The sequence below is a fragment of the Cuculus canorus genome, chromosome 2 (genome assembly GCF_017976375.1).
Source record: "Cuculus canorus isolate bCucCan1 chromosome 2, bCucCan1.pri, whole genome shotgun sequence".
Lineage (NCBI taxonomy): Eukaryota > Metazoa > Chordata > Aves > Cuculiformes > Cuculidae > Cuculus > Cuculus canorus.
The window spans coordinates 14,980,605-14,994,398 of NC_071402.1; the positions used below are offsets into that span (position 1 = coordinate 14,980,605).

The 13,794-nt window shown below is 35.0% G+C and overlaps 1 protein-coding gene across 1 annotated transcript in view; it reads left to right on the forward strand.

Annotated features, from left to right (window-relative positions):
• MRPL13 (mitochondrial ribosomal protein L13) overlaps window positions 1–13,794 on the forward strand; it is a 34,913-nt gene that overhangs the window by 685 nt on the left and 20,434 nt on the right. The window contains exons 2-4 of the mRNA XM_054059431.1: window positions 100–223; window positions 4,156–4,249; window positions 5,923–5,983. Coding sequence (XP_053915406.1) covers window positions 100–223; window positions 4,156–4,249; window positions 5,923–5,983 — 279 coding nt within the window. The remainder of the gene's footprint in view (window positions 1–99; window positions 224–4,155; window positions 4,250–5,922; window positions 5,984–13,794) is intronic.

A 13,794-nucleotide genomic window follows, 5' to 3' on the forward strand; every position in this document is an offset into this window, starting at 1 on the left:
TTAAGTGTAAAAAGGGTGTTGGTCCAGTTATAGAAGCCTCGATTATGTGTGGTAGTGTGTTCGTTTACTATGTTAAGTACTAGTTTTCTTTCTCTTTAGCAATGGGCTACTTTTGCCAGAGCCTGGTATCTCCTCGATGCGAAGATGCAGCCACCAGGAAAAATAGCAGCTGCAACTGTAATCAGACTTGAAGGCAGGCATAAACCTATTTATCATGCAATAAGTGAGTATTGCAGTTGATAAAAGCACATACACTTTCCTTCAGTTGTATTCTGATTCAGTTTTACTGTCAAGCCTGATGTTTAAGATTACATTTGTCAGTTGTTTGTAAATGTCATAGTTTTCCTTCTCATCTTGTGCCTTCATACCCCTCTACAACCTTATGTCATTGTCTTTACCAATCATATAACCTCACTATAAACTCATAATTAATTTTTAGTAGCTGAATTACAGTGGGTTGTGCTTCCGTTTTTAAAAAAAAATTGAAATGTGTTTTGCTGCCTTGATTTTGGATGTAAAGATGTAATTCACAATGCATGTAACGAAACACTGGTGTGATTCTTGATTAGAGTTTCTTGCTACCTTTCAGTAGCCACACAATGCCATAGAATCTTGAAGTAGTTCTTCATTCTGAATAAGGTGCAGAGAAGTCATGTCTTTGTGAGGCAGCAGGCACAAACTGAAACACAGGATGTCTTCTCTGAACATCAGGAAACATTTTCTTTACTGTGAGGATGACTGAATGTGGTTGTCCAGGAGATTAGGGAGTCTCCATCACTGGAGATATTCAAAAGCTGGTCCTGCATGAGCAGCGGTTTGGACAACATGAACTCCAGAGGTTCTTTCCAACCTCAGACATTCCGAGATGATGAAGCTGGAGCCTATCTGATATTTACACAGGGGAGAGAATCATTGAATCATTGTTGAAACATATCTTCTTGTTTAAATGAAAAAAAAAAAATTTGCTTTTCTCTAAATTAGAAGATTCAGCAGTAAAGATGTATCTGTGCTCTTGTTCTTTATTTGTAACACTGTAGTGCTTGTGTTGCAGTGATGAGTGTTTTATAGATAATAAAAAGGTGATCCCTCCTATTGATGTTGCAGTGTTTCCTGTAATACTCATGCAAATTTTTCAAAGATATTAGTGAAACATAAAGGAAGCCTTAAACGTTGCTTGTACATTTAGAGTGTACAGGCAAAAGCTATACTAGGTCTGTTTTTCGTAATAGAGGGTAGCATTTGTACTGTCTAAAGATGTTTTAAATACCAGAGGTGTTCTGGTGCAAATTATGTCTTATCCACAAGATGTCACTGGATACTAAGGCTGTCTGAAAAAAGCTGACGCTGAGAGGAAAGGAGTTTGGTTGTCCTGTGGGAAAGATCTTCAATACTTTTATGTGCACAAATTATAAAATTGTGAAAAGTCATTTCAAGGATAAGTTTATTTGGTCTAAATCGGTACCAAATGCATCGCACTGGAGATTGACATTGATGGGTTACTACTACTGAGAGACATTTGATAGTCTCTAAGAGACCAAAGTATGTGTGAATTCATGGTTGGTGTACTTAATGCTGTTTTTTTTTTTCTTTTTCTTTTCCTGAACTAAAAAGAAATATTTTGGTGTCTGTGAGATAACAGTATCTTAGACAGAATAACATTGTGGAGTTTGGTTTGTTGTGGTTTGTTTTTAATTTGGTATCCAGATGCCCTCCCATAAAATAATGATTTATTTATAGCATTGAAAAGTGTCTGGAACTGAATTTAAGCTGTGGTTAGGGAAGGAAATAAATTTTATTTAATTTATATTTTCTCTTTTAGTCAAAATATTTCATTATTCTCCAGAATCTCATATTTTCAGATGCTGTCAGACCATATGCCTTAAATAAGAGGATACAACCCTGTTCAGGAGGTTTGAATCTGGATTTATAGATTTCTTTTGCACCTTCCCTTCTCTCTACTCTCATCCCGTTGTACCGTATGTTTGTGAGCAGCTTCACAATACAGAATGAAAAATATAGGGCCAGATTTTTTCAAAACTGGATGATCTGGTTCTTTATGTTAGATTGTAAGTGGGTGTAGGTGAGCCACTGGTTGCTTGGGTAGGATTTCCTGCTGTTCTCTATGTCCTCAAAAGAGAGGACTAGGCTAGATGGAAGTGTCCTGTAAACCCCATCTAACCCAGATGTTGCTCTAGATGGCAATGTTAGTTTAGAATGGCTAGAAGAAGCAGCAAAAGCTTCTCTTCTAATGAAAGATATGGCAAGTAGTTTGACAGTCTTGTGAGCTAACAGCTGACAATATGATGCCTGTTTTTAATTGCTTAGTCCTTAATTAAAATATAGGAGGAAAAATGTGTGTACATGAAGCATGTGTTTTTAATGTGCGATAGGAATTAATGAAGTTATAAAGGTACAGAGGTATAAAATGGATTTACTGTGTCAGGTTAGCTTTATCTGAAAAGGTGCAGTGCCTATGCTGTGTGTAACAAATAGCATATAGCATAATGTAATAGGATATACTGGCCCTGTTTTTCTTGAGGAAAACATTCTTACATAATTCACAGAAGAATAATTCTGTATTATAGCATGAAAATAGCCTAAAGGAAGAGTTTTCATGCTTGATGTTTTATGAATATTCTTCAAAAGTAGGATGCAATTTGACTATTTTTAGAGGTGGGAGTACTTTTGCTTTCTTCCTATAAAATGCAGCCATCCCTGAGGTGACGGGAGCAACACTGTTTAAAGACAGTGGAAAATAATGTGTTGGTTTGAAATTTCAAGGGAGACATTAGCTATCTATAAATTCAATCTGCTTTGAAAAGAACCAGATTGCAGTCATTATTCAGGTAGTGCATAAATATCCTGGTTAGTTTTTGTCCTGGCTTTTAATTGTTTATAATTGATCTATTGGTATATGGAATTGTATTTATGCAAGTGGTGGACATGGCAAAAATTTCCTTAGATGGGCTTATTCTGTCATCTTCCTGACTGATACAAAAAACCTAAAAGGGCACAAAATCCAGTGTCAGTATATTATGTAGACATAGAGTGGTTTTAGAACTGATCTGTCGGTGGGGAAAGCTGCATCAGTGAAGATGTTTAAATTGTGTTTGCCCTGTAGCTGTAGTTGAAAGTAGAACTTCAAGAGAATGCAGTATTTAAAAAATGGTAGAAGACCTCAGTAGGGTATGAAACTTGCATTGTTTAGTTATATGTTCCTATTGAAAGAATATATGCTCAATTTCTGTCCTTTTTAGTGTAGCTGCAGAAAGGTTTTGATCTACTGAGCCTCTTCAAATATTTATGTATTACACATGGTAATGCGTATAAGAGTAAACTTAAATAGTTTTCAAGTTGATTGAATGGGTGGTTAATGCTTATACAGCTAATCAAGGTGATTATTCCTAATAGGAAAAACTCTTTTATTCATATTTTCATCATAATTTTGAGATAGTATGAGTTTTATTAGAAATTAATTAGTACAGAAGATCTATTAAACTAACTGGTTCTGGCAAGAACCAGTGATACATAGGTGATAGACTAAAGTCTTAACCACTTTTGATGTGAAAGTTGCTGCTGTAACACTAAATATGTCTATATGTGCTGTAACATTTACTTCTATTTGATAGAACATGTAGGTTTTTTCCAAACAGAGCTCTTTTAGGTTTTTTTATGGGACTTTTCTCCCCCATGTTTTTGGTTTATATATTTAGCCCTAGGCTGTAATTATATAATAGAATTGTTCTACTTATCCAAAATACTCAGTCCTCCAGTGGTGCCAATTTTACAAGAAAACTAAAATCAAGGAAATATTTCGGATCATTGTTTAGAACTAACCTCTTTTTTTTTTTTTTTTTTATTCTGGTGTTTTTTTCTAAATAAAGGTGCATAGCTGAATAATTGCAATAGTTGAATAATCTAGTCTGATAGTATTTTTGCCCTCTCACCTGCCTTCCAACTTGACAGTACTAACAAAAATAGTAATTGAGACTGATATTTAAGTGCAGATTTGGATAGCATGACTCAAAAAGCTAAGATTTTTATGAAATGTGTATATATGCACTATTATATCTGTATTGAACACATCATAGTTGTTATTGTGGTTGGTTATTCCTATGGTTCTCTTCATATTTTCCACTAATTTTTACCTTGTAGGTGACTGTGGAGATCATGTTGTCATAATAAATACAAGGCATATTGCCTTCTCTGGTAACAAATGGGAACAGAAAGTATATTCTTCACATACTGGGTAAGCATTATAATATTCAAATGAGCTACTGGTAAATTTAAATGTCATATTCTCTTAATAGTTACAGTCTTCTGTAGCATATTGTTCAAAAGGGAATTCCTGTTTACCTGTTTAGTGTTTACATGTGTTGTGGTGTCTAAAATGATGCGAAACTTTTTCTTCTTTGTTTTTTTTTCTTCTTTTTTATTTCCTTTCTTGTTCTGCAGTTCATGTTGTTAGGGAAATAATCTGCCTTAAAGTAGTCAGAGCAATTGTGTAAGTTTAACAGATTTGGTGAGCCAGGTTGTTTTGTGTGTACCCACGAACGCAGTGATCAGGACTATTCTACTTAATAAGCAGCAGAAATCATTCCTTTTGGCACTGCAGATTTAAGGTTTATACAGTTACCACCTTCAATTACTTTATCTTACCAGTACTTATTTACCTAACGGTAAATATCAAGATTGATATATTATTCAACCAGAGGATGAAAAGAAACGAAACTGGAAAAAGAGTAAGAAATTATATTCTCTCAAGGTGTACTCATGTATACGATAATGTATAATATATTATTCTGCTAGAACTGTTTATAGATGGAAGTATAGTAATCAAACTATGGCAATGATTAGTTCAGTCAAATAAGAACAGTTACTCTTTTTTTATACGGTGACAAGTGACAACTCTAGATAATAATCTCTTAAGTGTTAAAATGTACCCAGTCAGGAGATGAATGATCATCACATTGAGAAAGCTAATTTTGCAAGTAGTAATGTTTAAATCCTGAAATTCCTTTGCTGAGTTGCTGAGAAGTTCTTGTTCAGAGTTGATGGAAATTAACACTTTTTCTTCTTTTTCCTCAACTCCTCCAACTTCTTAAAAATTGTCACTAAAATCTTCTAAGTTAAAGCACTTCCTTAAATAACTGAATTGGTTTTGAGTAAGTGAAAAGAGTTGTACAGTAAAAACAAATATTTAAATCTGTGCAGCTCTCTAAGTGGACATGTTTTAATGATGTTGGATTTATTTTCATTTCACTTAGGATAATACCTAGTAGTATAATTAAATAAAAATTAAATCCAAATTTACTTGACATCTGTGTTATTTCTTCAACCACTATATTCATTCCTGCACCAATGTATTCATTTAAACTATGTACTTAAACGTAAATTAGCACGACTTTGCAAAGTCACACAAACTTTAGAACGATAGATCCATTGCAGTGCACTTCACTTTACAGGCAAGTCACACATTACTGTAGCTACACCAAATCACATTAAGGTTTAGCTAAAATAATAAGAAAGTAATAAATATTGTTCAAAATTATTGTCTTGTATGTCATCCGCGGACTGGTTGTGAGTCATCATAATTGCAAGATATTTCCAGGTTTTTTATAGCTTACTCCCACTGTGTTCTGTGGCTGTGCTGGTGTGTTTAATAAGCATTTTTTAAAAGCATATTCATCTGCTTGTGAAACACAAACTGTAATACTCGAGTGAATGTAAAATTGGCGTTAAGCTTGGATACTTGACAGGATAGAATCTTTCTAATACAATATAGTTGTTGGCCTCATGAAAACAACTTCTGGTTTTGAATGGCTTGTAATACTGTTACACTGTTCAAGATGCAGTGATATTTGTGTTAACAGCATGCCTGAGATATAGTGTTGAGCTTGTGTGTTGTTGCTGTTTTTGTAGCTATCCTGGGGGTTTCAGACAAGTGACTGCCACTCAGCTCCATTTGAAGGATCCAACTGCTGTAAGTGTTTTCCATTCTTCCATTTCATATGTAAAGCTGATTTTTCTTTTTCATTTAGCTAGTAATAACCAAAAGGATTAGTTGTCTGCTGCCTAAAGCTAAGTTACAAATATGCTCCTAAGGGCTCTTAGAAACTTGGCTTGCTTTAAGGGTTAGATTGTAGATTGTGCTTTCATGCTGTCTGGATGAGCAAATCCAGTTCATTTGCTTCAATCATTTCTGACCAGTTCACTTGCTTTTAATTTCAGAGGTCTGACCTTTCTCATAACAAAACTGCCTCAAGTTAGAGTTAGCTAAATTGTACTTCAGTAAGTTAACAGCCCTGCTACTTGTTTAAAAGCCAGCGAGAATAGTGCTATTCTTGAGAATGTTAGGAAGTACACCTGCGCCTTTCTTGAGTAAAATTCAATGGACATTTTGTCAAATTATTTTTTTAAAAACTTTTTCTTTGTGTTCATGGTCTGGGAAAGAATTGGACATGCTGATTGCATTGAACTTAAGTCTCCTAACAGTCTAATAAGACATTTAGTAATAAATGCTGCTGAACAAGTGTTAATGTGTTTGTTACTGATGAAAGAAACCAGGACATGAACATTTTTGGATGGTGACTTCTGCAATTATGAAATTACTTTTACTAGGGTGTTGAATTTTGGAACAGGCTGCCCACGGAGGTGGTTGAGTTGCCATCCCTGGAGGTATCTAAAAGACAGGTAGACAAGGTGCTCAGGGACATGGTTTAGTGACAGGCAGAAATGTTTGGACTCGATGATCCAAGAGGTCTTTTCTAACCTGGTGATTCTACGATTCTATGAATGATCAGTATTGGAAGACTGAATTCTCCAAGTCCTGCTGTTTCAGGACATGATAGAAGGCCCACAGAGATTAACAGATACCTGGGTTTTTTTACTTCAAAATGCTTTTTCTTGAGTTACCTTACATCTAAAACAAAAAACATGATTCTTCTTTTTCCTAGAGAAATTTTGTCTGCTGTAAAATTCTTGGGTTTTTCAATGATTTTTTTACCTATGATATAGAAATCCGGGTTTGTCTCAAGAGTCTTTTATGCAAGACATTGTACAAGTGCTCAATAAAAGAAGTCATCCACCATATGAATTTGCCTGGTTTTTGTTTTGCCTTTTGCAATTTATTTCTACATTTAAAGTGAAAGAAATACCAGTGTTTAGTATTATTTTCTGTCTAGAATTTTTCAAAACTGTTTAAAAGCTTTTGAGAACAGTCTCCAAGATAGATGCAATTCCTTTGGCAATTATTGATAGTTCTGTGTCTGAATGGATTCTTCAGCATTTTCCATTTTTGCTTCAGGCAGACGCAGTGCACTAGGAGGCAGTGTAACACAACTTGTTTGCTAGGGCCTGAGAATTGAATGTTCTATAAATTGCCTTCTGGTATTCATTCTGAAATACTTCTTCTCTTGCCAGACACATAGATGAATTTCTGTACAAACAGAGAGGAGGATTAAATGCATTGCCAATATCCAAAGCATGTTGGACAGAGGCGCAGCAAATGCTGATGTGGCTCAAGGCTCTAAAACAGACTTGTGGAGAGCCCTCAGCAATTAACTGTTTGATTCCATTGAAAATGAAGCATTTGGATGTCCTTCTCTTAAAGGTCTTTCATATGCATTTTTGTCATAATTTGTAGTAGCGGATCATAATTTGGTATGATATAGTCTTTCTGTGTAGCTGTTGCAGGTTTTTATTGCAAGTGATTTTATGGCTGTCAGCATTTATTTACTAGTTGAATTTTTTTGTATGAAATGCATTGGGATATAAGAAAGATGGAAACTATGACAGTGTTTTACTAACATGTTTTATTTTTAACACTAGCTATTAAAACCCGGCAGTTACAGTAAAAAGAACAATGATGCTGTTATTGTGCAGACTTTTATAAAAATAATTTTATTTCATTTCTTTGAATTAAAAGGAGGCTCTTTTAATCACATTTAATTCAATTCCTGTGAAGCCAGTGGAATTAGATAGGCTGTAGGAGGCAGACTGTATTTTTCTGTGAAATCGAAGTCTTCATTCTGTAAAACATTGTTTTCATCCTGGGCGCTACTGCTTTTCTCCTTGGTCCTGTTGTCTCCTGCTAGCTCATCCTGGTAGTGTTCCATCAGATGAGTCAATGCTATTTTTAGAAATAGTCCTGTTACAGAAAATAAGGCATTAAGTGAATGAAAGAGACTACTTCCAAGGAAAAGGATGTTGACATAACACCTTGTAAACTTGCCTGGTATTATGTAGAGATTTTGCAGTGGATGTTGATTTATGTAAGAAATAGATTAAATCTTGTAAGAATCCATGTGTGTGTATATAGTAGGACTCCGGTACTGCTTAGCATTGTCTTTACTTACAAATGTCTAAATTTAAATATACAAATCCTGAAGATAAATATTTTGCCATTACCGTTTTGTTTAAGCATAGTTTCTAGGATACAGAGAGACAGGTTTTAAGAAGAAGTGTTACATAGCTAGTTTAAAAGCTTATAATCGGTAATTTGATGCAAAATTAAATAGTTTATATTTGCACAGGGGGATGAAAGTCCTAAGTATAGCTGTCAGAATTTAGACGTGTTTACTGCAGTATGATTCAATAATCATCCTTGATCATTTCTAGTTCCTTCATAAGGTACCAAGAATAGTGATGGATGATGCTTTGATGTTTTCATTACGGAGGTTGACATCATTGTGACTGTCTTACTGATGTTGGACCTTTATTTTCTTTGCAGGTAGTAGCTAGTGCTTTAGAAGTATTTTTGCATGTACATTTTTTCATAGGACTAAAGGATGATTTAGGTTGGAGAGCACCTTGGGAGATTCCTAGTCCAGACTCCTACTCAAAGCAGCATAGCTGTTAGGTCAGATAAGTCTGCTGGGGAGACTCGCCCAGACTGCTCTTGACAGCCTCCCGTGGCAACCATTTCTAATCCTTAACTTTACTATTTAGTTTGAAAAGAGTAAAATAAAAAAAACATATTGTCCCTTTTTTAAGTGTTTAGTCTCAGGTGTATAATTTTGCACCCAAGAATGACAAAGTATTACTTTTTTTCCACTGCTAAATATCTTTTATGTTAATATGGGGAAGTGTGTACAAAAAGAGATCTGTGTGTTTGTTGTTTTGTATAGAACTTGAAATTTAGTGTTCATTGTGCCAGATTTTTCACAACTTTAGAAGAAATTGGTTTTATGGAAGGGTAAAAATTACACTGTGTTGCCAAAAAGATATTAAAAGTATATAGTCTAGCACATTTTGACCTTTAGCATCTTTAAGTTTCTTTGGGAGGCATAAGAAGGGAGCGTTGGGGAATCTGTTTAAAATTTGCATTATTTTTAATCATCTGCTTTGCTGGAGAATAGCAGAGAATATCTCTCGTTGATTGGACTTGGCCAGACTACTTTAGGAAGTGCTTATTGAAGAAAAATAAGCTCCTTCGCGCTTCAGCCTTTTCTTTCTCTGAAAGAAGTGTAAATCTTTGGACCACCCATGGACGAGAGCATTAAATATATTCTTTAGGTGCAACATGACAGCTTGTGCTGTTCTTCAGGGTAATACAATACCAATATCTGTATGGTATTAATAGTCTCTTGGGATATATTTTAGAGGACAACATTAATTTTCACTGTAGGTTGCTAAGAAAAATGTTTGAAAATGTTTGAAAGGTTTGGTGCATTTTCTTTTCTAATAAATAGAAATTTGCTTAGGGACATGGTTTAGGGAGTGTTAGGAATGGTTGGACTCGATGATCCAATGGGTCCTTTCCAACCTTGTGATTCTGTGAAATAGTCTTGACAATAAAGGAAATGGGTAAACCTTTTCATTTTGAGATGCAAGTGTTTGGAATGCGGAACAGCTTAGGATTTTCTTGTTTGTTTTTAATAAAATTTATGGAAACTTTGTCTAGCTGAAAAAATGCTGATAGGCATGAGAACACCACTTTCAAAGTTAGGCGTCAAAGTACTTGATACAGGAAGACTAAAAGATGTACTTTTAATTGTCATGGATTTAAGAGGGAGCCTGCAAAATGTTTTGACAGATCTAATATGTAGAACCAGGTAGTAATCCTGTCAAGGCAAAGTTTTCAATCTTTTTTTTTATTCTATTTTAATTGTAAAAGTGAGCAAAACTTGGCTAAGGGTTTGGGTGGTTATTTTTGGCTGGATCTGAAACTCCCTCCCTCCCCCTCTAAAAAAAAAAAAAAAAAGAAAAAAAAAAGAAAGAAAAAGATTAATTCATGTTTGGCTGATTCCAAATGCTCAGTGAGAGGATTGACCTTTGCAGTATTCAGAGCCTGTATTGCCCCTGACAAAGAAATAATGGGCAATAATTGTTCAGAATGAATGTTACCTGCTAGGGAAGATTATTAAGCGAAGCTGGGTAGCTCCATGGAAATATACTGTGAGGAAGCCTCTGGGGATATCGGCATTCTGGTTTGTTCAGCTACTGGCGATATGAAGGGGCTTAAAAAGTTCTAATTCTCCTTTTGAATGCTCTTTAGCAACTACTTGTTTGTATAGACTTGCTGTTATATCTACATAATAATAATCTTTTGAAGAAAAGCCTGAACAGAAAACATGATTAAATCTTGCTGTTGGTATTTGAAAGCCTTTTTTCTTTGCATCAGTAAGAGATGGTTGATATAATAATATGTACATACCAAAAGTCAGTTACTGAAATACAATACTGCTTTGTTTTCTTGCTGTGGAGTGATAGGTTTTGATTAAGTAGAGCAAAACTTCAAAGCCTAGGTTAATAGGCACACAGAAGTGTGGCATAGGGAGAATGTTGTTACAGAACCCACTATCTGAAAACCTCTAAGTGCTCTAAATGCTGTCTCAGTCTTCTGCTTAGTAGTAGACAAAAATACTTATTTTTTAAAACAATCTTAATCCATTTTTTATTTGCAGTAATTTAAAGAATACATTAAAATTCTAAGTTTTTAAGTGCTGAACAGCTGTGAAAAACAAAAAGGCATGCAATGGAAGTTCTTCTGGGAACAAACAATTAAGTACATTAATTTTTGCCATACTATGCGTACAGCTGTCAGACATTGAAGGGTGAACTTCTTGGAATGCTTTTATAACATGTGGTGAAAAGAGCAATATTGGATACAAAACAGAAAACCAAGAATGAGTGGAAGGATGTATCTCCAAGTAAATGGTGCACCTCCTGAAATTCTTTTTTTTTTTTCAGTATGCCCTGTATGATAGAATCATAAAATGGTTTGGGTTGGAAGGAACCTTAAAGATCATCTCGTTCCAGACCCCCTGCCATAGGCAGTGACATCTTCCACTAGGTCAGGTTCCACAAACCTTCATCCAGGCACTGGGGAGACCTTATTACAGCCTTCCAGTACTTAAAAAGGGCTTGTAAGAAGGGTGGAGAATGACTTTTTATCAATGCCTGTTATGGTGGGATGAGGGGCAATGGTTTTAAACTACAAGAGGGTAGGTTTAGGTTGTACATAAGGAAAAATTTTTTTACAACGACAATGATTATACACTGGAACAGTTTGCTCAGAGAAGTTGTGGATGCCCCATCCTAGAAACCTTCCAGATCAGGCGAGATGGAGATTTGAGCAACTTCATCTAGTGCAAGATGTCCTTGGCTGTGGACTAGATGATATTTGATTGTCCCCTCCAACCCAAAACAGTCTGTTTCTGTGATCTTCCTGTCAGTGAAAAATGATTTGAGCTTCATGCAAGAGTGATTTTTCTATGCAGCTCTTGTAGTAATGTGCCTCTTGCCTTTGTGCCAGGCCATGGAAAGCCAAAGGTATTCTTCAGCACAATGAAGACTAGCAGATACACCAAAGCATGTATTGGATTATCCTCCATGCACTTAGAATACTTCTATACAGAAACTGTTACTGAATATATAAAATTACCCATGATCATTCATTATCCGTTGACAATTCTCCAAGTCCTGCTGTCAGTTCTGCAGTGACTGTAAGCTATGTTGGAAGTATTTCTTCACTGTTTAACTTGAGTATATTAACTCTGTTGAAGCATAACTTTTTAATAGGCATGTTTTGACTGTTCTCTTTGTGATGTGGCTAAAAGACCTTCACCAGGCAGAAGTATTTACACCCAGAATAGACCAGCTGTTCGTCCAGCTTACTAGGTTGTTTCAACAGATGTCTGTACTATGTGCTGTAGAGGAAGATGGAAAATCGGACACAAACGTCGGTTGTTTGAAGAAGTAAAACATTTTAACAATGTTTATTAAAGTATTTTGAAATCTTCCTTTTTATTGGAGTGAAATCATTAAATAACTAGCACTGTCTGTGTATGGGTCATGTGTTGGACCATGTGTATGTACAGTTTATTAGTGTAAGGAATTAACACTGGTTCTATCACAATCTGAAGTTAAAAGTTAACATTTAGATAAAGAAAAAAGAATCCCCACTGTTATGTAGTATGTTGTAAAGTCTCTGGGTCCATTGCTTTAGATCTGGTATATTTTGATCTTTTATTTGCTATAATGAAAAATATTGGATAGAAAGGAAAATAACTGTGAGATTAAATTACTGATGGTAAAAGGGCTGTTCACACGAACTGTTGTTAATAGCCATGTGTTTTCTTATACTGCAATGATGTCTCAACTAATTTCCAATATTCAGTGAAGTAAACCAGTGAAGGTTTGTTTTGTCTTCATCTTACCTTTGTCAAAGCACGATACTCTAAGTAAACTGTAGTTTGCTGTACAAACTTGAATAGGTTTTTATTCCTAAAAGCATTAGTTTTCATCGTTGCTTTTTAATAGTTGCTTATTAATTTTTATTAGAGAAGGTATCAACAGTATAGATTACTCTGCCCAATCTGATGTATTTGTTCTGTCATTGTGATTTATTATATTTGTCAACAGATCTATGGGACTGGCTGTATAACATCTGAAAATATTCATAATGTTGAGGCTTCTGTAAATGCCTTCATAGTTTCTCAAAGCATATGGTATCTATTTATGAGGATCCTAGAACAATGGTACTGTCAGGTGGCAAAATGAAAACTACACTGAGGCTAAAGAATCTTAATTATTTACTAACTTCGGAATCCAAGTAGGAATGCCTGCAAGTTTAAGAACCTTCACTTTTCATTACTTTCACTTGCAACAATTAATCATTCTATCCTAACTACATAGTTCAGCTGAGAACTCAGTGATAATGATTGTCTCTAATATTTTTATTTTATTCCATTAATTAATTTTATCAAAAGAAGTAACTTTCTGAAATGCAATTGTCAAAATATCCAGATGACTGGGTGATTTGTGTTTAATGCACTGCATTTCATTATGGCTTAGTGACTTCAGCTTAACATTGGGCTAAGCACACCTCAGAACTCATTTCAAGCTAGTTTGTGTCTGGGTGGCTTGAAGCACAGGCAGAGCAGGTGTCCTTCGACTTAAGAAAATTGCACATAGGTCTGCCACTAAATAATTTGCTGTCCTTAGTAAGACCCTCATCTCCTACAGTTGCACACCTTGTTTACATTTAAAAATGTTCCTGGCTTGGGTGAAGTCCATAACAATGTGTTTTGTATTTAAATTACAGGCATCTATACTAGACTTCAAAAGAAATCCTGCTGAATGTTGTTAATTTTCAATCTACATCTAGTGTAGATGTACAAATTCTATTCATTCCTGGTGCTCATAAGTGAGACTTCATCTGAAATTAATAGCAAGGGAATAAATTATAACTACGTGTGTTCGTAAGTCAATGTATTGGTAGGTCAGCTTTGCTTAAGATACTATGCATTACTTATGTAGATATTTCAAACACAGCAAATCAGTGTTAAA